The 14,804-nt window shown below is 43.3% G+C and overlaps 1 protein-coding gene across 1 annotated transcript in view; it reads left to right on the top strand.

Annotated features, from left to right (window-relative positions):
* The window catches only part of celsr2 (cadherin, EGF LAG seven-pass G-type receptor 2), a gene marked incomplete at both ends in the record, with an annotated part of 64,225 nt that extends 52,281 nt beyond the window's left edge, over positions 1-11,944 (top strand). Inside the window, 24 exons of the mRNA XM_080025330.1 lie at positions 490-669; positions 773-886; positions 1,062-1,218; positions 1,569-1,710; positions 1,884-2,004; positions 2,780-2,963; positions 3,099-3,200; positions 3,341-3,435; positions 3,984-4,193; positions 4,416-4,599; positions 5,199-5,517; positions 5,784-5,951; positions 6,408-6,531; positions 6,642-6,842; positions 6,978-7,152; positions 8,447-8,559; positions 8,876-8,958; positions 9,512-9,638; positions 9,751-9,855; positions 10,010-10,143; positions 10,229-10,314; positions 10,419-10,580; positions 11,252-11,467; positions 11,724-11,944. Of these exons, the coding sequence (XP_079881456.1) occupies positions 490-669; positions 773-886; positions 1,062-1,218; positions 1,569-1,710; positions 1,884-2,004; positions 2,780-2,963; positions 3,099-3,200; positions 3,341-3,435; positions 3,984-4,193; positions 4,416-4,599; positions 5,199-5,517; positions 5,784-5,951; positions 6,408-6,531; positions 6,642-6,842; positions 6,978-7,152; positions 8,447-8,559; positions 8,876-8,958; positions 9,512-9,638; positions 9,751-9,855; positions 10,010-10,143; positions 10,229-10,314; positions 10,419-10,580; positions 11,252-11,467; positions 11,724-11,944 (3,723 nt within the window). The remainder of the gene's footprint in view (positions 1-489; positions 670-772; positions 887-1,061; positions 1,219-1,568; positions 1,711-1,883; positions 2,005-2,779; positions 2,964-3,098; positions 3,201-3,340; positions 3,436-3,983; positions 4,194-4,415; positions 4,600-5,198; positions 5,518-5,783; positions 5,952-6,407; positions 6,532-6,641; positions 6,843-6,977; positions 7,153-8,446; positions 8,560-8,875; positions 8,959-9,511; positions 9,639-9,750; positions 9,856-10,009; positions 10,144-10,228; positions 10,315-10,418; positions 10,581-11,251; positions 11,468-11,723) is intronic.
* Positions 11,945-14,804: the final 2,860 nt, after the last annotated feature.

The raw sequence follows: 14,804 nt of genomic DNA on the forward strand, positions 1-14,804 counted from the left end.
CCCCACCTCACCATATTTTGCAAAGGTAAAAACATTGTAGACTCAAGGCTCCACCTGTTGGCCGTCTGAGTATAGCAGCACACCACAGCAATTCAGAGGACGTCGACAGAGACAAAACCCCAAATCATTAAAATGACACTCGTAACATCCGAGGCATTTTCAGCCACGAGTCCGGCTATTTTGGAGCTATTCTAGACGATAATCTATTTCCAGCCCTCCACACCTGTGATGTGCCGCAAGGTTTGAACTTTGACATTTGAGTGTGCAAAAAGAAAGAAAGAGGCTGTCTGTTCCTGTTCCCTTATGTGATGCAGTTATGATTCTTGATGGTCTTTTTTCTCCTCTGCTCTACTTTCTCTGTCATTGAACATTAAATTCAATCTCCCTCCTGCTGTTTCCTCCCCTTAACGCTCTCTCTCTCTCTCTCTCTCTCTCTCTCTCTCTCTCTCTCTCTCTCTCTCTCTCTCTCTCTCTGGTTGTCCTCTTTAGCTTCGTGGGGGCAGTGTGTTGATGGGTCTGCACAGAGGGGAAGACTCCACTCTCTCTCGCGTGGAGGAAGTGCTGGTGAACGATGGAGAGTGGCATCATTTGCAGCTGGATATTAGCAGTCCGGGGGGATCAGCCAGCCACCACAAAGCAGTGTTGTCTGTAGACCAGGGACTCTACCTGGTCAGTTGTTGTTGTATACTTACCCTTGGAAACCACAGGCAAGTAATTCATTTACATTTGTACAGCAGTAAACTGAAGTCTGTGTTGGGCACCTTTTTTTCAGGCCAGTATGGAGGTGGACGGCAAGCTGCGAGACTCCAAGCTGAAGACCGTGAGTGTTGGTGGTTTGGCAAGGTTGGATGGAAAAATTCAGCATGGCTTCCGCGGCTGTATACAGGTCCGTCGTGAGGTTTAATTCCTCTCACTTTTTTCCTCAACATTTTAACAAATCAAAAGAAAACCCTACCTGAGTGAGAGCCCTTTAGAATTTATTTTTGTTTCATGTTGCATAACTGTGTTTGTTTGCTTGTTTGCTTGTTTGTTTGTTTGTTTGTTTGTTTGTTTGGCTGCAGGGTCTGCGTGTGGGCGGCGCTCTGAGTCTGTCTCAGGCCAGGAAGCTGAACGTGGAGCGAGGCTGCAGCACGCCCGACCCCTGCAGTTCCAGCCCCTGTCCCGTCAACAGCTACTGCAGCGACAACTGGGACAGCTACTCCTGCACCTGCCTCGCTGGTCAGTCTGCTGACATGTTCACAAACCTAAAAAAAATAAATAAAATTAACTTAACATCATACAGGACTGGAAGATAACTTAGATTAATGTCAACCCTTTTCAATCATCATCTTGAAAATAAGATGTTTCAAAAGACAGTGTATCAGTGTGTATGCCTAGTGTTCCATATGATAAAGCAACATCAAGCACAGTGTCTAACATTACTTTAAACATCTTTGCAGTAAAAATGTCTCCCGTGTCAGTGTTATCCTTTTATACATAATCCATACTTCTTCTTGCCCCTGCTCACCTCACTTACCCATTTTGAGAGCACAGAAATGTAATTTCCTTTTGTTGAATTGTTTTGACAGGTTACTATGGCAACAACTGCACCGATGTGTGCTCATTAAATCCCTGTGAGCACGAGTCAGCGTGTACCAGGAAGCTGAGCTCTCCTCGTGGATACACGTGTGACTGCCCCAGCAACTACTTCGGCCACTACTGCGAGAAAAAGTACAGTTTTTCTCAAATTTTTGTCCAAGTGTGTGTGTGTGTGTGTGTGTGTGTGTGTGTGTGTGTGTGTGTGTGTGTGTGTGTGTGTGTGTGTGTGTGTGTGTGTGTGTGTGTGTGCGTGTGTTTGTGTGTGTGTGTGTGTGTGGTTAATTTATGACGGTTTGTCTTTACAGGACTGACCTGCCGTGTCCCAGAGGCTGGTGGGGTCACAAGACCTGCGGCCCCTGTAACTGTCAGACGGACAAGGGCTTTGACTCTGACTGCAACAAGACGAGCGGAGAGTGTCGGTGCAAGGTGAGTGTGGCGAGCTGCAGCTTTGAGTCATCGACACACGAGTGCAAGGCGGCACACAAGATAAAGCTGTGTCTCAATTCCACAACAAAGCAATCTATCAACATATAGTCAGTACTGTACAATAAATGTTGGAGTAATCTGAAAAAAAAAATAATAATAATTTTTCGGTTTCTCTTCTCTTTGATCTTCCTGGGGCCATTTGCAGTTTAGTTACTTTCTTCTTATTATTCATTTATTATTTATTATTTTTATAGAAATCCTGAACAGAACAAAAATTAATACAAAAAAATTAAAATGAACATTCATTAAACAAGGTGGAGGAATGTAAATAGATGAATAACTAAAATATCATTCATGATTCATAATGTAAAGGATGACATTTACATCTTTCCATTCTTTACGTTAAATAACTATTGTTCAAATGACGCCCCCATTTATCAGGTATTTTATTTAGTCAGCCATTTCTTTCTTTAAATCTTTTAAGGTTTATTCAGTTTCTGAAAACTCAATTTAAATCAAGTCCTTTATTTCCTTTTTATTGTGGGAGAAAACTGCACATAAAAAGTACACTCAAAAATAAAAAGTCTCAATTTTACAGACACTTTTCCAGTGTGAACACACTCAAATTTTCCAGCTAGATTTAGTGTGGCATTGGTACTCAGTTCAAATCTAACGAGGAATACGGATCCTGCAGCAGCCAGATGTTCTTAGACAAGCAGCTGCAGCTTGTCAGAAACTGTAAATCAGCACTTCCTCTCTCCAATTACGTTTCCAGCATAACCACTACCGTCCTGGAGGCAGCGACATCTGCCTGCTGTGCGACTGCTACCCGGTGGGCTCTTTCTCCAGAGCGTGTGACCGAGAGAGCGGCCAGTGTCAGTGTAAACCCGGTGTCATCGGGCGCCAGTGTGACCGCTGTGACAACCCCTTCGCTGAGGTTTCTCCTAACGGCTGTGAAGGTCAGGAAACATCATATTACTGTGGAGTTCCAGTAATGTTTCTTTTTATTATAGCGCTTATACTAATTTTCCATTTTTATCCTCATCATCTTTACCTCCGTCTCTCTCCTCTCCTCACCGCTCCATCTCCCTCAGTAATCTATGACAGCTGCCCTCAGGCCATCGAGGCTGGGATCTGGTGGCCCAGGACTAAGTTTGGTCTCCCTGCAGCGGTTCCCTGTCCCAAGGGAACTCTCGGTATGATGGTTTTCTCAGGCAGCTCGTCAAATTACCATATAATAATGGCAATAGATGAAACTTGCCTCAAGCCCTCTCTCAGCTGCAGTATATTCCTTGTCTCTAATGGCGATAACTCTCCGTCTCTCTCTCCTTTTCAGGCACAGCAATCCGCCATTGTGATGAGCACAAGGGCTGGCTGCCCCCCAATCTCTTCAACTGTACCTCCATCACTTTCAGCAGGCTGAAGGTCCTGGTGTGTAGCCCAAAATTATCCTTGCTATTCCCTCAATAGCATCCTCATTCTGTGCTTAAACTTGCATTTTAACAACATCATGCTAACTTGCTATCAATGGTAATGCAACATGTTTACCTGGTTTAGCATCTTAGTCTAGCATGTCAGCATGTTAACATTTACTAATTAGCTAAAAGGCAGTTAGTCATAAACCAAAGTGAATACAATTGATTCTCGGGGGAACATGAATGTATGCCAATCTATCAAATACAGAGATATTGAGATATTTCAGCTTAGACAAGTGAAATGTTTGACCTGCTATTGCCAATACATACAATGTCAGGGGATCTCCAAATCTACTAGGAATCATGCTCAGGGGAAGATAATTGTCTGTACAGAATTGAGAGTCAATCCATCAAAATCTTTTTTTTATGACATTTCAGTCTGTATTGACCAACGGGGTGTGGTCAGGTAGACAAAGCAGTCTTCGTGGGAGTCCCTAGAGTCACACCGCCAGTACGGCTAAAATGAGAGTAAACATTCAGTTGTGTTTTCTCTCCTTCCTTCAGTCTGAGAGGTTTTCCCGTAACGCATCGCTCCTGGACCCTGGACACGTTCAGCAGACAGCTGCCATGTTGGCCAACGCCACCTCACACACAGAGAAGTTCTTCGGCAGCGATGTGAAAGTAGCATACCGGCTCACGCAGAGTCTGCTGCAACACGAGAGCAACCAGCAGGGCTTCAACCTCACAGCCACACAGGACGTCCACTTTACTGAGGTGACCGAGCTCATCCTATCTATACTGGAAACACCCATACACACACAAGACAAAGCAAAATAAGAACAACACATGGCTGCGGATCTTTTAGTAAACAGAATTAGTTTCTGCCTGGTGTGACTTCACAGCCTCTCATGTTTTATCTACAGGGAAGACATAACACTTCACTTCCCTCCCAGCTATGGCAGTCTGTCCCACTAAAGTCTCGCTGTTTTCTGACAGAATCTGGTCCGCGTGGGCAGCGCCATCCTGTCTCCAGACACACGCCCACACTGGGAGCTGATCCAACACTCAGAAGGCGGCACGGCGGCACTACTACGCCACTATGAGGACTACGCAAACACTCTGGCACAAAACATGAGGAAAACATATCTCAGCCCCTTCACCATCGTCACGCCACACATAGGTGAGCGTTTTACACTGAGCACAAGATGTGACATGCTGACAGCCGTTACTGAGCTTCAGTTTGAAATGTACAGTTTAGTTTTTGTAATTTATGTTTATAATTATTCTCAAACATATGAAGAAAAATATGTGCTGCACAGAAGACAACATCTTACAGTTAATGATGATTGAAGATTATAAAAAAGATAAGGAAGGAACTGTACCTATAAAATACAATAATATTAGATTGGTATATTTGGTTGCGTTTCCTCTCCTTTTTTATACATAACAAAATCTGAACCAAAAATTGTGTTTTTGAATAAAATTAAATAAAATAAAATAAAATAAAATTAAATATTTTTATTTTATTTTATTTTATTTTATTTTATTTTATTTTATTTTATTTTATTTTATTTTATTTTATTTTATTTTATTTTCCTTCTCTTCAAAAACACAATTTTTGGTTCAGATTTTAAATTAAATTAAATTAAATTAAATTAAATTAAATTAATGGACTTAGTGTTTTCTTTTTCTTACACAAAAATAAAATTCTGCTCAAATGTCACTGGAGCTGTAAATGTTTGAGTCTGACGCTGCCTGTGTGCTTCTCATCCTCCACAGTCATCTCCGTGGATCGGCTGAAAAAGATGAATTTCGCCGGAGCCAAACTCCCGCGGTACCAGTCCCTGAGGGGCCCACGTCCTGCCGACCTGGAGACGGCCGTCACGCTGCCCGACTCAGTCTTCCAACAACCGGTGGACACCAAGGGCCACAGACACCTGGACGTCTTCCCAGAATCCTCTCTGAGGAACCGTTCGGCCAATAGGAAGAGACGCCACCCTGATGACAGCCAGCAGGACGCCATCGCCAGCGTCATCATCTTCCACAGCCTTTCCTCGCTCTTACCAGAGAGCTACGATCCTGACAAGAGGAGTCTGAGGTAAGATTGATGAAATTAATGTATTAATTTGAACTAATCTACATCCCTTTGCATTAGACATGGTGTATTACAGTTCAAGGTAATACAGAGATTACACTTCAGCGAAAGCAGACTTTCATAGATGTTTCCCAAGTAAAGTTTTTTGCCATAGTCTTTACTTTAAAAGTAGCAAATGGTGTTCATTATATGATTAATTTCCGCTGTGTCTAAAATTGCAGAACTAAACCGATTAGTCTCTGAACTTTTATGATGTGGTTTTTCATCAGAGTGCCAAAGCGCCCGGTCATCAACACGCCAGTGGTGAGTATCACAGTCCACGACAACGACGAGCTGCTGCAGCACGTGCTGGACAAACCCATCACCGTGCAGTTCCGCCTGGTCTCTACCGAGGAGCGCTCTAAACCCATCTGTGTCTTCTGGAACCACACCATACTGTGAGTGTGACCACAAGATCAACAACATACACACACACACACACACACACACACACACACACACACACACACACACACACACACACACACACACACACACACACACACACACTGACAAGGAGCAAATGACGAAGTTAGAAACTGAATGAAGTTCTCCTATTCTCACACGGTACTATAGGGTGGTCGGCCACTAGGTTGTAGGGTCGGTGGTTCGATTCCTCGTCTCCCCGCCACATGTGGAAGTGTCCCTGGGCAAGACATTGAACCCTAAATTGCTCCCGATAGTTAGCTTGCAACCTGCGTGGTAGCTGCTGCTATCGGTGTATACATGTGTGTGTGATTGGGTGAATGTGTACAAAACAATGGAGATCGCTTTGGGTCTGTGAAAAACCAGGGATAGGCGCTATATAAGTGGAGTCCATTTACCATTTTATTTTACTTTGTGTTTTGTGTCAGTGCCGGGAATGGAGGCTGGTCGGCGAAGGGCTGCGAGGTGGTGTTCAGAAACAACACGCACATCAGCTGTCAGTGTTATCACATGACCAGCTTTGCCGTGCTCATGGACGTCTCCAGGCGAGAGGTGAGCGACACCTAAACGTTTTAGCGTCACACAAAACTAAGCCACAGACATTGTGAATCCAACTCTCTAACTCTGCCCTCCCTCTACCCTGATCGTGATGTTTGTGTCAGAACGGAGAGATCCTGCCAATCAAAATCATAACTTGGAGCACGGTAGGAGTGACACTGAGCTTCCTCTTCCTCACCACCATCTTCCTCCTCTGTCTGAGAGCCATGCAGTGCAACAAGACCAGCATCATCAACAACGGGGCCACGGCTCTTTTCCTCTCTGAGCTCATCTTCATCCTGGGAATCAACCAGGCAGACAACCCGGTAATCAATTACTTTCTGTGTGCCATCTATTAAATATGTGCCCCCTTCTGTGTGCCATCTATTTAACTTGATTTATTTACTTTCCTTTTATGGTATTTTAATCACCTCTCGCTTTGTCTCCCCTTTTCTCTCTAGTTTCTGTGCACAGGCATGGCCATCTTGCTGCATTTCTTCTACCTCTGCACGTTCTCCTGGCTCTTCTTGGAGGGGCTGCACGTTTACCGCATGATCAGCGAAGTGCGAGACATCAACTACGGACCCATGAGATTCTACTACCTGATTGGCTGGGGCGTGCCCGCCTTCATCACAGGTGTGATTTAGGAGAGAAGCCCAAACATGCACCAGCTGCACAAGACTAACAGAGAGAAGAGAGTTCTTATGTCTCAAATCTCTAAAAGCAGCAAACTTGATTCTCCACACTGTTAGTTAAAAAAAAACTGGTAGAGACATATGCAGAGAAGACATACATGGCATATACTGTAGATAATGAGGTCCAACTTTATTTTCATTTACTTTTCATTAAAATTATTTATTAAAAGGTCAGAATCATAAAAACACGGGACGAGATATTACAGTAACTGTCCGTTGTGCCAATAGATGGTATTGATGCTCACACATGAGGTTTGCCTTGATGTTGAGTGACGTGGGAACTGATATGGGACAGATGTAAATTTCGGGACACATCCTCAGTAGTGTACCTTCGAATCAGTGGGTGTTTCGGCCTTTCATCACTAGACTCCCTCATCAAAGGTGGCCAGCTACAGGGTGATCAAGCCTGTGCTTGTGTCCCATGCCCAATCATAATAAATGTCATGGTTGTTGGAGCAGCCCACGGGACTATGCAAGGCAGGGGGGTCCTGTTCCCTGAGTCAGGCCTAGAGCTGACCGCATACCTTGTTCACCCTCCTCCTGGAGGGTTCTGACCTGGGTTCTCAAGTGGGTGATGGGGGTGGGGATAATTGAGCATGTCATGTTGCTGTTTTATGAGCCCAGCAAGGGTCCGTCAGTAAATAAATATAAATAGTAATTGATAAATGATAAAATAGAGCATTAGGACACTTCTGTTTCATTTTGTATGTTTTTGGGGGCTTAACACATCATTTTTAATGAGTGAGTGCCATTTAATTCAAATTTTGAAAGATCACCTTTGGTTTTCATTTATCAATTAGTCAAAGTAATTGTATTGTGTAGATGCAGATGTTAGTTTATTACAGATCTACAGCAACAACAAAAAAACATACCTGGTTGTGTCTCTGACAATCAATCGTTATCAGACATGCTCACTGTCTCTTAGTGCAACATCAGTGATTCTCCATCAAGGACGCCAACTGCTCTCAGTCAAATATGTGAGACGTATTCTAGGATAGCCTCGTCAGACTTGGGAATCAAGAGGAAAACTGAGGCCAAGTCTGTCTGTCTGTCTGTCTGTCTGTCTGTCTGTCTGTCTGTCTGTCTGTCTGTCTGTCTGTCTGTCTGTCTGTCTGTCTGTCTGTCTGTCTGTCTGTCTGTCTGTCTGTCTGTCTGTCTGTCTGTCTGCCTGCCTGTCTGTGTGCCTGCCTGCCTGCCTTCCTATCTGTCTGTCTGACTGTCTTGTTTGTGTCCAGGTCTGGCGGTGGGACTGGACCCTGAAGGTTACGGGAACCCTGACTTCTGTTGGCTGTCCATGTACGACACTCTCATCTGGAGCTTTGCTGGACCCATCGCCATGGTGGTGTCGGTGAGTCCCTGCAGATCCTTGAGATCAATTTGTAGGGACTAATGTATCATATTTATGCACATAGATTTCTAAAAGCTCACAGGGACTCATACAAAACCAAAAAAACACTGGTTATCTTTACCAGTGCGGCGGCCCGTGTCACAGTCTCACATTCTGACTTGCGGTGAACTCATCAGTGATATAGTTAAAGCGAACCCGCCCGTTACTGTTTAGCTGAATCACTGTCTGTAAACGTTTGTAACAGTTGAGGAAAACATTCCTATGGAGAGATTCAATTGACACAACCATCACACTTAGTTTGACCTTGTGTCCACAGATGAACATCTTCCTGTACATCCTGTCGTCCAAAGCCGCCTGCTCAATGAGACACCACAGCATCGAGAAGAAGGAGACGCGCGTGTGAGTGTTTCAACCTTTATATCAAATATGAAAATCAGCGCCTTTTACGTGCTGCCTGCACAGTATTTTGATTTAGGGTTTCTACAAGCATGGGATATTCCCAGCCCTAAAAACGTTTTAATCAAAGCAGTAAAACCTGACCAACAACCATTTGAAAGGATGACGATAATGGAATTCCCACCAGCAATTACAGGTGGAGTCTGGAGAATGCTAGTTGTTTGCGGCGCACACACAAACAGTACAGACAGTCAGATCGTGAGGAGATATTCACCATTTTTGCCAAAAAGGGATTATTGATAACAAACATTTTCCAGATTCGGTGATTCCTTCTTTAATTTAGTGACATCAGATCAAAACTTCTGTCTGTCTGAATGGATTACTTCATGAAAGACAAGCTGACATTGACAAAAGCTTATTCGACCCTAAACGTTATGTTTTGTGGTTAAAATTTGTTTTATTTTTTAACTTTGAGAAGCCACAGCAGATGCAACACTATGGAAGTCGTTTTTAAACTTTCCTCACTGACATCCCTCATGTGATCCCTTTCCTGCAGCTCTGGCCTGAAGACAGCAGGTGGCGTTCTCTTGCTGGTGTCGGTCACGTGTTTTCTGGCACTCCTCTCTGTCAACAGTGACATGATCATCTTCCACTACCTGTTCGCTGGCTTCAACTGTGTGCAGGTGAAGCCAGATTCCCTCCCCCCCGATTTCCTCTGAAACCACTTTGTACTTCAGTAGACTTGTGTCGTTTGTTTCTCTTGACACTCTTGCATCCTCTGTCGTCCAACCCCAGGGTCCCTTTGTTTTCTTCTTCCGCATCGTCTTCAATAAGGAAGCGAGGGATGCCATGAAATACTGCTGCAAGCGACCGGATCATATGATCAAATCCAAGGCCTCTGTGAGTATCAAATACAGTCAGACACCTCTGGCATGTAGAGCTCTCAGCTTAACACTACTGCACTCATACACATGTCCCAACTGTGATGATCTCAGATGTGTTTTTGTATTATCAGCAACTCAAACTGTTTCAATTCCTCCTCCTTTTGAATTAGCAGGGCTACAAATGCGATACAAACTACATGGATGGCAGGTTGTACCACCTTCCATTTGGAGACTCCAGCGTGTCTCTGAACGGCACCATGCAGAGCAACAAGAGTCAGCAGAGCTACGTGCCATTTGTCCTCAGGTAAGGGAACTGCTGATGAAGGCATGTATGCTGCATCGCCCGACAAAGTGACTAGTGAGTAAACTGATTTCCTGTGTCTTTTTAGGGACGACGGTCTAAGTAACAGTCAGGCGCACATCCCTCTCAACGACCACACGTCACTCTTCCATGAAACTAAAGAGCACCCGGATGGTATTATTGTACTTCTCTCATTCTGTAACTTCTGATTTAGTTGAAATTGCAGCGATGTGGTACAAATACGGCAACGTCTCCTGTCTGTTCTTGTGTGTGTGTAGATCGTGACAGCGACTCGGACAGTGACCTGTCATTAGATGACGACCAGAGCGGTTCCTATGCCTCCACACACTCGTCCGACAGCGAGGACGAGGGTCCACTCCGGCCTGAGGAATGCTGGGAAAACATGGCGACAAATGTGGGAAAGAGGCCGCAACCTCAAGGTACAAAGGCTCATCTGAAGCAAGCCACAGTCTCTGCCTCTGATGTTATTATCATTACTGAAAATCTGAGTTGCATCCTGCCTGTCTAAATGTATTTCTATAATCCTCGATGACTCTTTTAAACACCTGGATGAAAAAATATTACAGCTGTTCTTTACAATACAGATTTCTGACAATGAACAAAGATGGCTTGGATGCGTGTGACCTATTATTGGTGTATTCTTTTGATGTTTTTCACCAATTGGGCACGGACATATTTCAATTCCGGCTACCTGGATAGAGAACCCTTCAACCCTTTTTTATTGTGAAGCGGAAGGAATTTCTTTTTTAATTTTTGTTTAAAAAAAGTCTTTGGGGATTCTGGGTATACATTCAGCGGCAAGTGTCTGTTTTTATTTAAAAATCGCCACAGTTTCAGAAAAATGTCTGCATAGCGTTGTGACTTGGATTTAATGGTAAAACATGAGGGGGCACAAACTTTGGCTAATTTAAACCAAGGTAATTTCAGCTTGAGGAGCGTAGATCTGTAACAGCTGTGTTGTACTGTAGCTGCACGTTTCTTACGCCACATAAGAGTAAACCCATCTTAACCACATCTTTATTATTTAGCATAGTAGCATTAAAGTGAATGTATTTTATCATCTAATGAATTCTTTGTTTCTGTTTTTCAGACAACAGTTCGGGTCAGATGTACTGGTCAGGAGATTACGTAGCAGCAGTGAGCGACAGTGAGCTTGCAGGTCCAGACAGACTGAAGCCAGACGGTCTGGCCAATCAGGAGCTAAGTCTTGGACATAACGGGCGAACGTTATCAGACGGCCGGACACATGACAGCATGACGGTGCTGCTGCCCAGCCTGCCAAGCGCCCATCCGATTCCTTACAGAGGTAAAGTGCAGCTCAACGAAAAAATAAACCTGCGCAAATTTGGACAATTCAATGTGTTTTTTCAACATATTTCCAACAACAATCAACAATGCCAGTATCCTTTGTTCAACTGTGAATTTGTGACTTTGTGTCTTCTCAATATAATGAGAGTTGGAATAAGTAAACCTGCTAAGAAAATAAAAGATCCTATTATTTTAAGAGTGATTTTGTATAAATCTGTGCATTTATTGACACATCTTTGTTTTATCCTGTGTAGGGATCCTAAAGAAGAAGCAGCTTTCCCCAATAGTAGAGCGGAACAGTGTCAACCGCATCCACAATGAACTTTGTGAAAACGTCCCGGCGTCGCCTCAGGGATCCTCCTCCAGCGACAGTCGAGCCGGCCCGGCTAAAGCCAGCCTGCCCGGGCAGCTCAACGGGGTCGCCATGAGCATCAAGGCGGGGACGGTGGACGGTGACTCTTCGGGATCAGAGTGAGTGTTCACACCCACATAGACAAAATGCTAAAAAGATCATGTAGGCCTATATATACTATTTATATACCAGCATGAAAGGTGTTGCTCTGTAGCTGTGAGCGTGTCCGGTGTCGTGTCACTCACTGTCCATGTTCAGATGTCTGCGTCAAACTAGGATTTGTTCCACTGTCTTCAGTGATTGTCGTTTTCATTGCTTGGAGTCTTGTCTCATTACCACCAAATTATTTTAAATGTTAACGCTAAACCAAATGAAGACAGCACCCATCCTGCTATTAAGGATCATAAACAGTTATAATAACGCTATGGTTTAATGGGACCTTAAACAATTAAACTAAATGTAGTGATGAAAATATATGAATATCTTTTTTAAACAACTAAGTGTGTACGATTGATACACAACGACATTTGTTTCCTACATCCTTGTCAAGGGAACCAAATTATTTATACTTTCCGTTTTTATCACTGCTCATGTAGCTCAAAGGCGTTTGAGTTTTAGAGTTGTCTGTCCTTCGCTTCATTCAAATAAAATGAAAGAAAAAGATAGACCAGGAGTCTCAGTGATCAGTGAAGCTAACCCCGCGTGTACTGCACTAATATGTGAATGAAAAGCTGCAGATGCCCGTCCAACGTGAAGAAAAATTAATATTGTACTGTACATGCTACTATACGCAACTGATGAGTGAAAAATCAGGACCTGATGACTATATTGGCATTTATCAAAGGGAATTTCAAATGCTATTTTTTTTTAAACAGAGTAGATCTCATAAACGGTAAAATATATAAATTGTAGTTGACTAATCAATCTCCTCTGCTCCTTCTCTCTTTCCAAAAATCATAGATTTTTATTCTTTAATTTTATCTCATGAAGCTCTGATCCTCATTCCACACAATCAGGATCACTGTCTTCAGATTGGTGCATCACTTCAGCATCTGTCACCCCACAAAGCCAGTGTGTGTGTGTGTGTGTGTGTGTGTGTGTGTGTGTGTGTGCGTGCGTGCGTGCGTGCGTGCGTGCGTGCGTGCGTGCGTGCGTGCGTGCGTGTGTGTGTGTGTGTGTGTGTGTGTGTGTGTGCGTGCGTGCGTGTGTGTTTCTGTGTGTGTTTGTGTGAAAGTGTTACATGGCCTCACGTGTTTCTTTTTTCTTTTCTTTTTGTATTCTTTCCTGTGTTGTGGTGCATTCCTCTCCTTGCATCCTGAATCCATCCTCATCCATGTCCTCCAACATCCCATGTCCAACATGCACCACTCTGTTTTCCCAGCAGCCATTGCAACACCCCCATGTGACCGCGCTGACGGAGGGGTGTGTCTTTGCAGGTCATAGAGCCTCCTTCCTCAACATTGACTGCAACAACAGGGAGCACCGGACTACACCTTGAAAAAAATAAGGAATTCCCATAATGATCCTCTGAAGGGGTGTGTGTGTGTGTGTGTGTGTGTGTGTGTGTGTGTGTGTGTGTGTGTGTGTGTGTGTGTGTGTGTGTGTGTGTGTGTGTGAGAGAGACAGTTCATACATGTGTGCCAAACCCTCAGGAGTCAATGCACTGGCCCAGGCTCACGCACACAGACAGGTCGAGTCTCACTCTCCCTTTAAAGAAATAATTTTGTTTACATACTTGAAGCAATGCACTTTTTTTTTTAAACTCCCCGTCCAGATTTTTCTTTGGCGGCTTGATTTTTAATTTTTTTTATTTAGTGTTTTTATTTTTTTGTTCCATGATATATCTTTTGTTTCGAAACGCTGTTGAACAATTAAGACTTCATTGTTTTTTGGGGGGTGTGTGGTCACTTAGTTTGTAGACCTGCAAACATTCAGGGAAATTCCGTTACTACTATGTGAGGTCTTCCTGCTTTGCCTGCTTCTTTTGGTGTTTTTGTGCCAGTCTAAGTTTTTTTTCTGAGGAGTTCAGACTCAGGTGATTGAGTGACATTACTCGCCTAAAATGTCCAAGAGGCACAGAGCGGTCCGGTGCAGATTGTTCACAGACACAGAAGTTCTCCTTCGAACTTGAAAACAAGGACAAAAAGAATCGCATCTGCCTGTCGATTGAAGCTGTGTATAAGCTATTTCTTATGAATGAAGGATATTCCCAGAGGCAGCGGCTGCTCACAGCAGCTCGGACTGAAAGCCTTCTGCACTGCTCAGCCTTTGAGAGAGAAAAAACCTGCATGTGCAGAAAGGAATCTAAAGGACTTTTGATACATCATTTTTTTTGTTGTTATTGTAAATCACTGAGAGCACATTTTTTATGGACGTTATAAGCGCTCTCATTTTTCATCGTTTTATCTGAGGGTCGGGTCGAATGCATTCATTCGAGTTCAGTGACTAAACAGCTGTATTTTATAGATTAGCTATACGGAGCTTTTTGTCGTTTGTAAAATAATGAAATACATGCAAAACTGTGCTGTAATACTATTTGAGCTGTAATCCATTTGTACTGTACATACTGGCCTGTAAAGTGAGTCAAGGACATATCTTTAAATGTAAGTAAATATGTAACTTCAGAACCTGTTTATTAGGAACTCTCTTTTATCTGAGTTACTACATTCAGTAAAATTGATGTGATATTTGTGAACGCCATTTTACCAACCATATGAATTTAATGTATAAATGTCATGCCATAAGAATCAACACTACCAGGTCAATCATATCAACTCTGGTATCCCAACAGAGAATCATCTCTTTTACTCTACCGCTCCTGTTTTTACTGATTAAACAAAGTTTTCTACCATTTGCAGATTACCTCAACTTTTATTCACTTCTTTCCCGAGTTTGCACTGATATGAAGCCATATCCTGCTACTGTAATAATTTGTTATTACAGTGCCAGTTGGTTTTGTTGTTAATATTTATGGAATATAACT

Source organism: Ammodytes marinus, assembly GCF_949987685.1.
Source record: "Ammodytes marinus genome assembly, chromosome: 4".
Classification (NCBI taxonomy): Eukaryota; Metazoa; Chordata; class Actinopteri; order Uranoscopiformes; family Ammodytidae; genus Ammodytes; species Ammodytes marinus.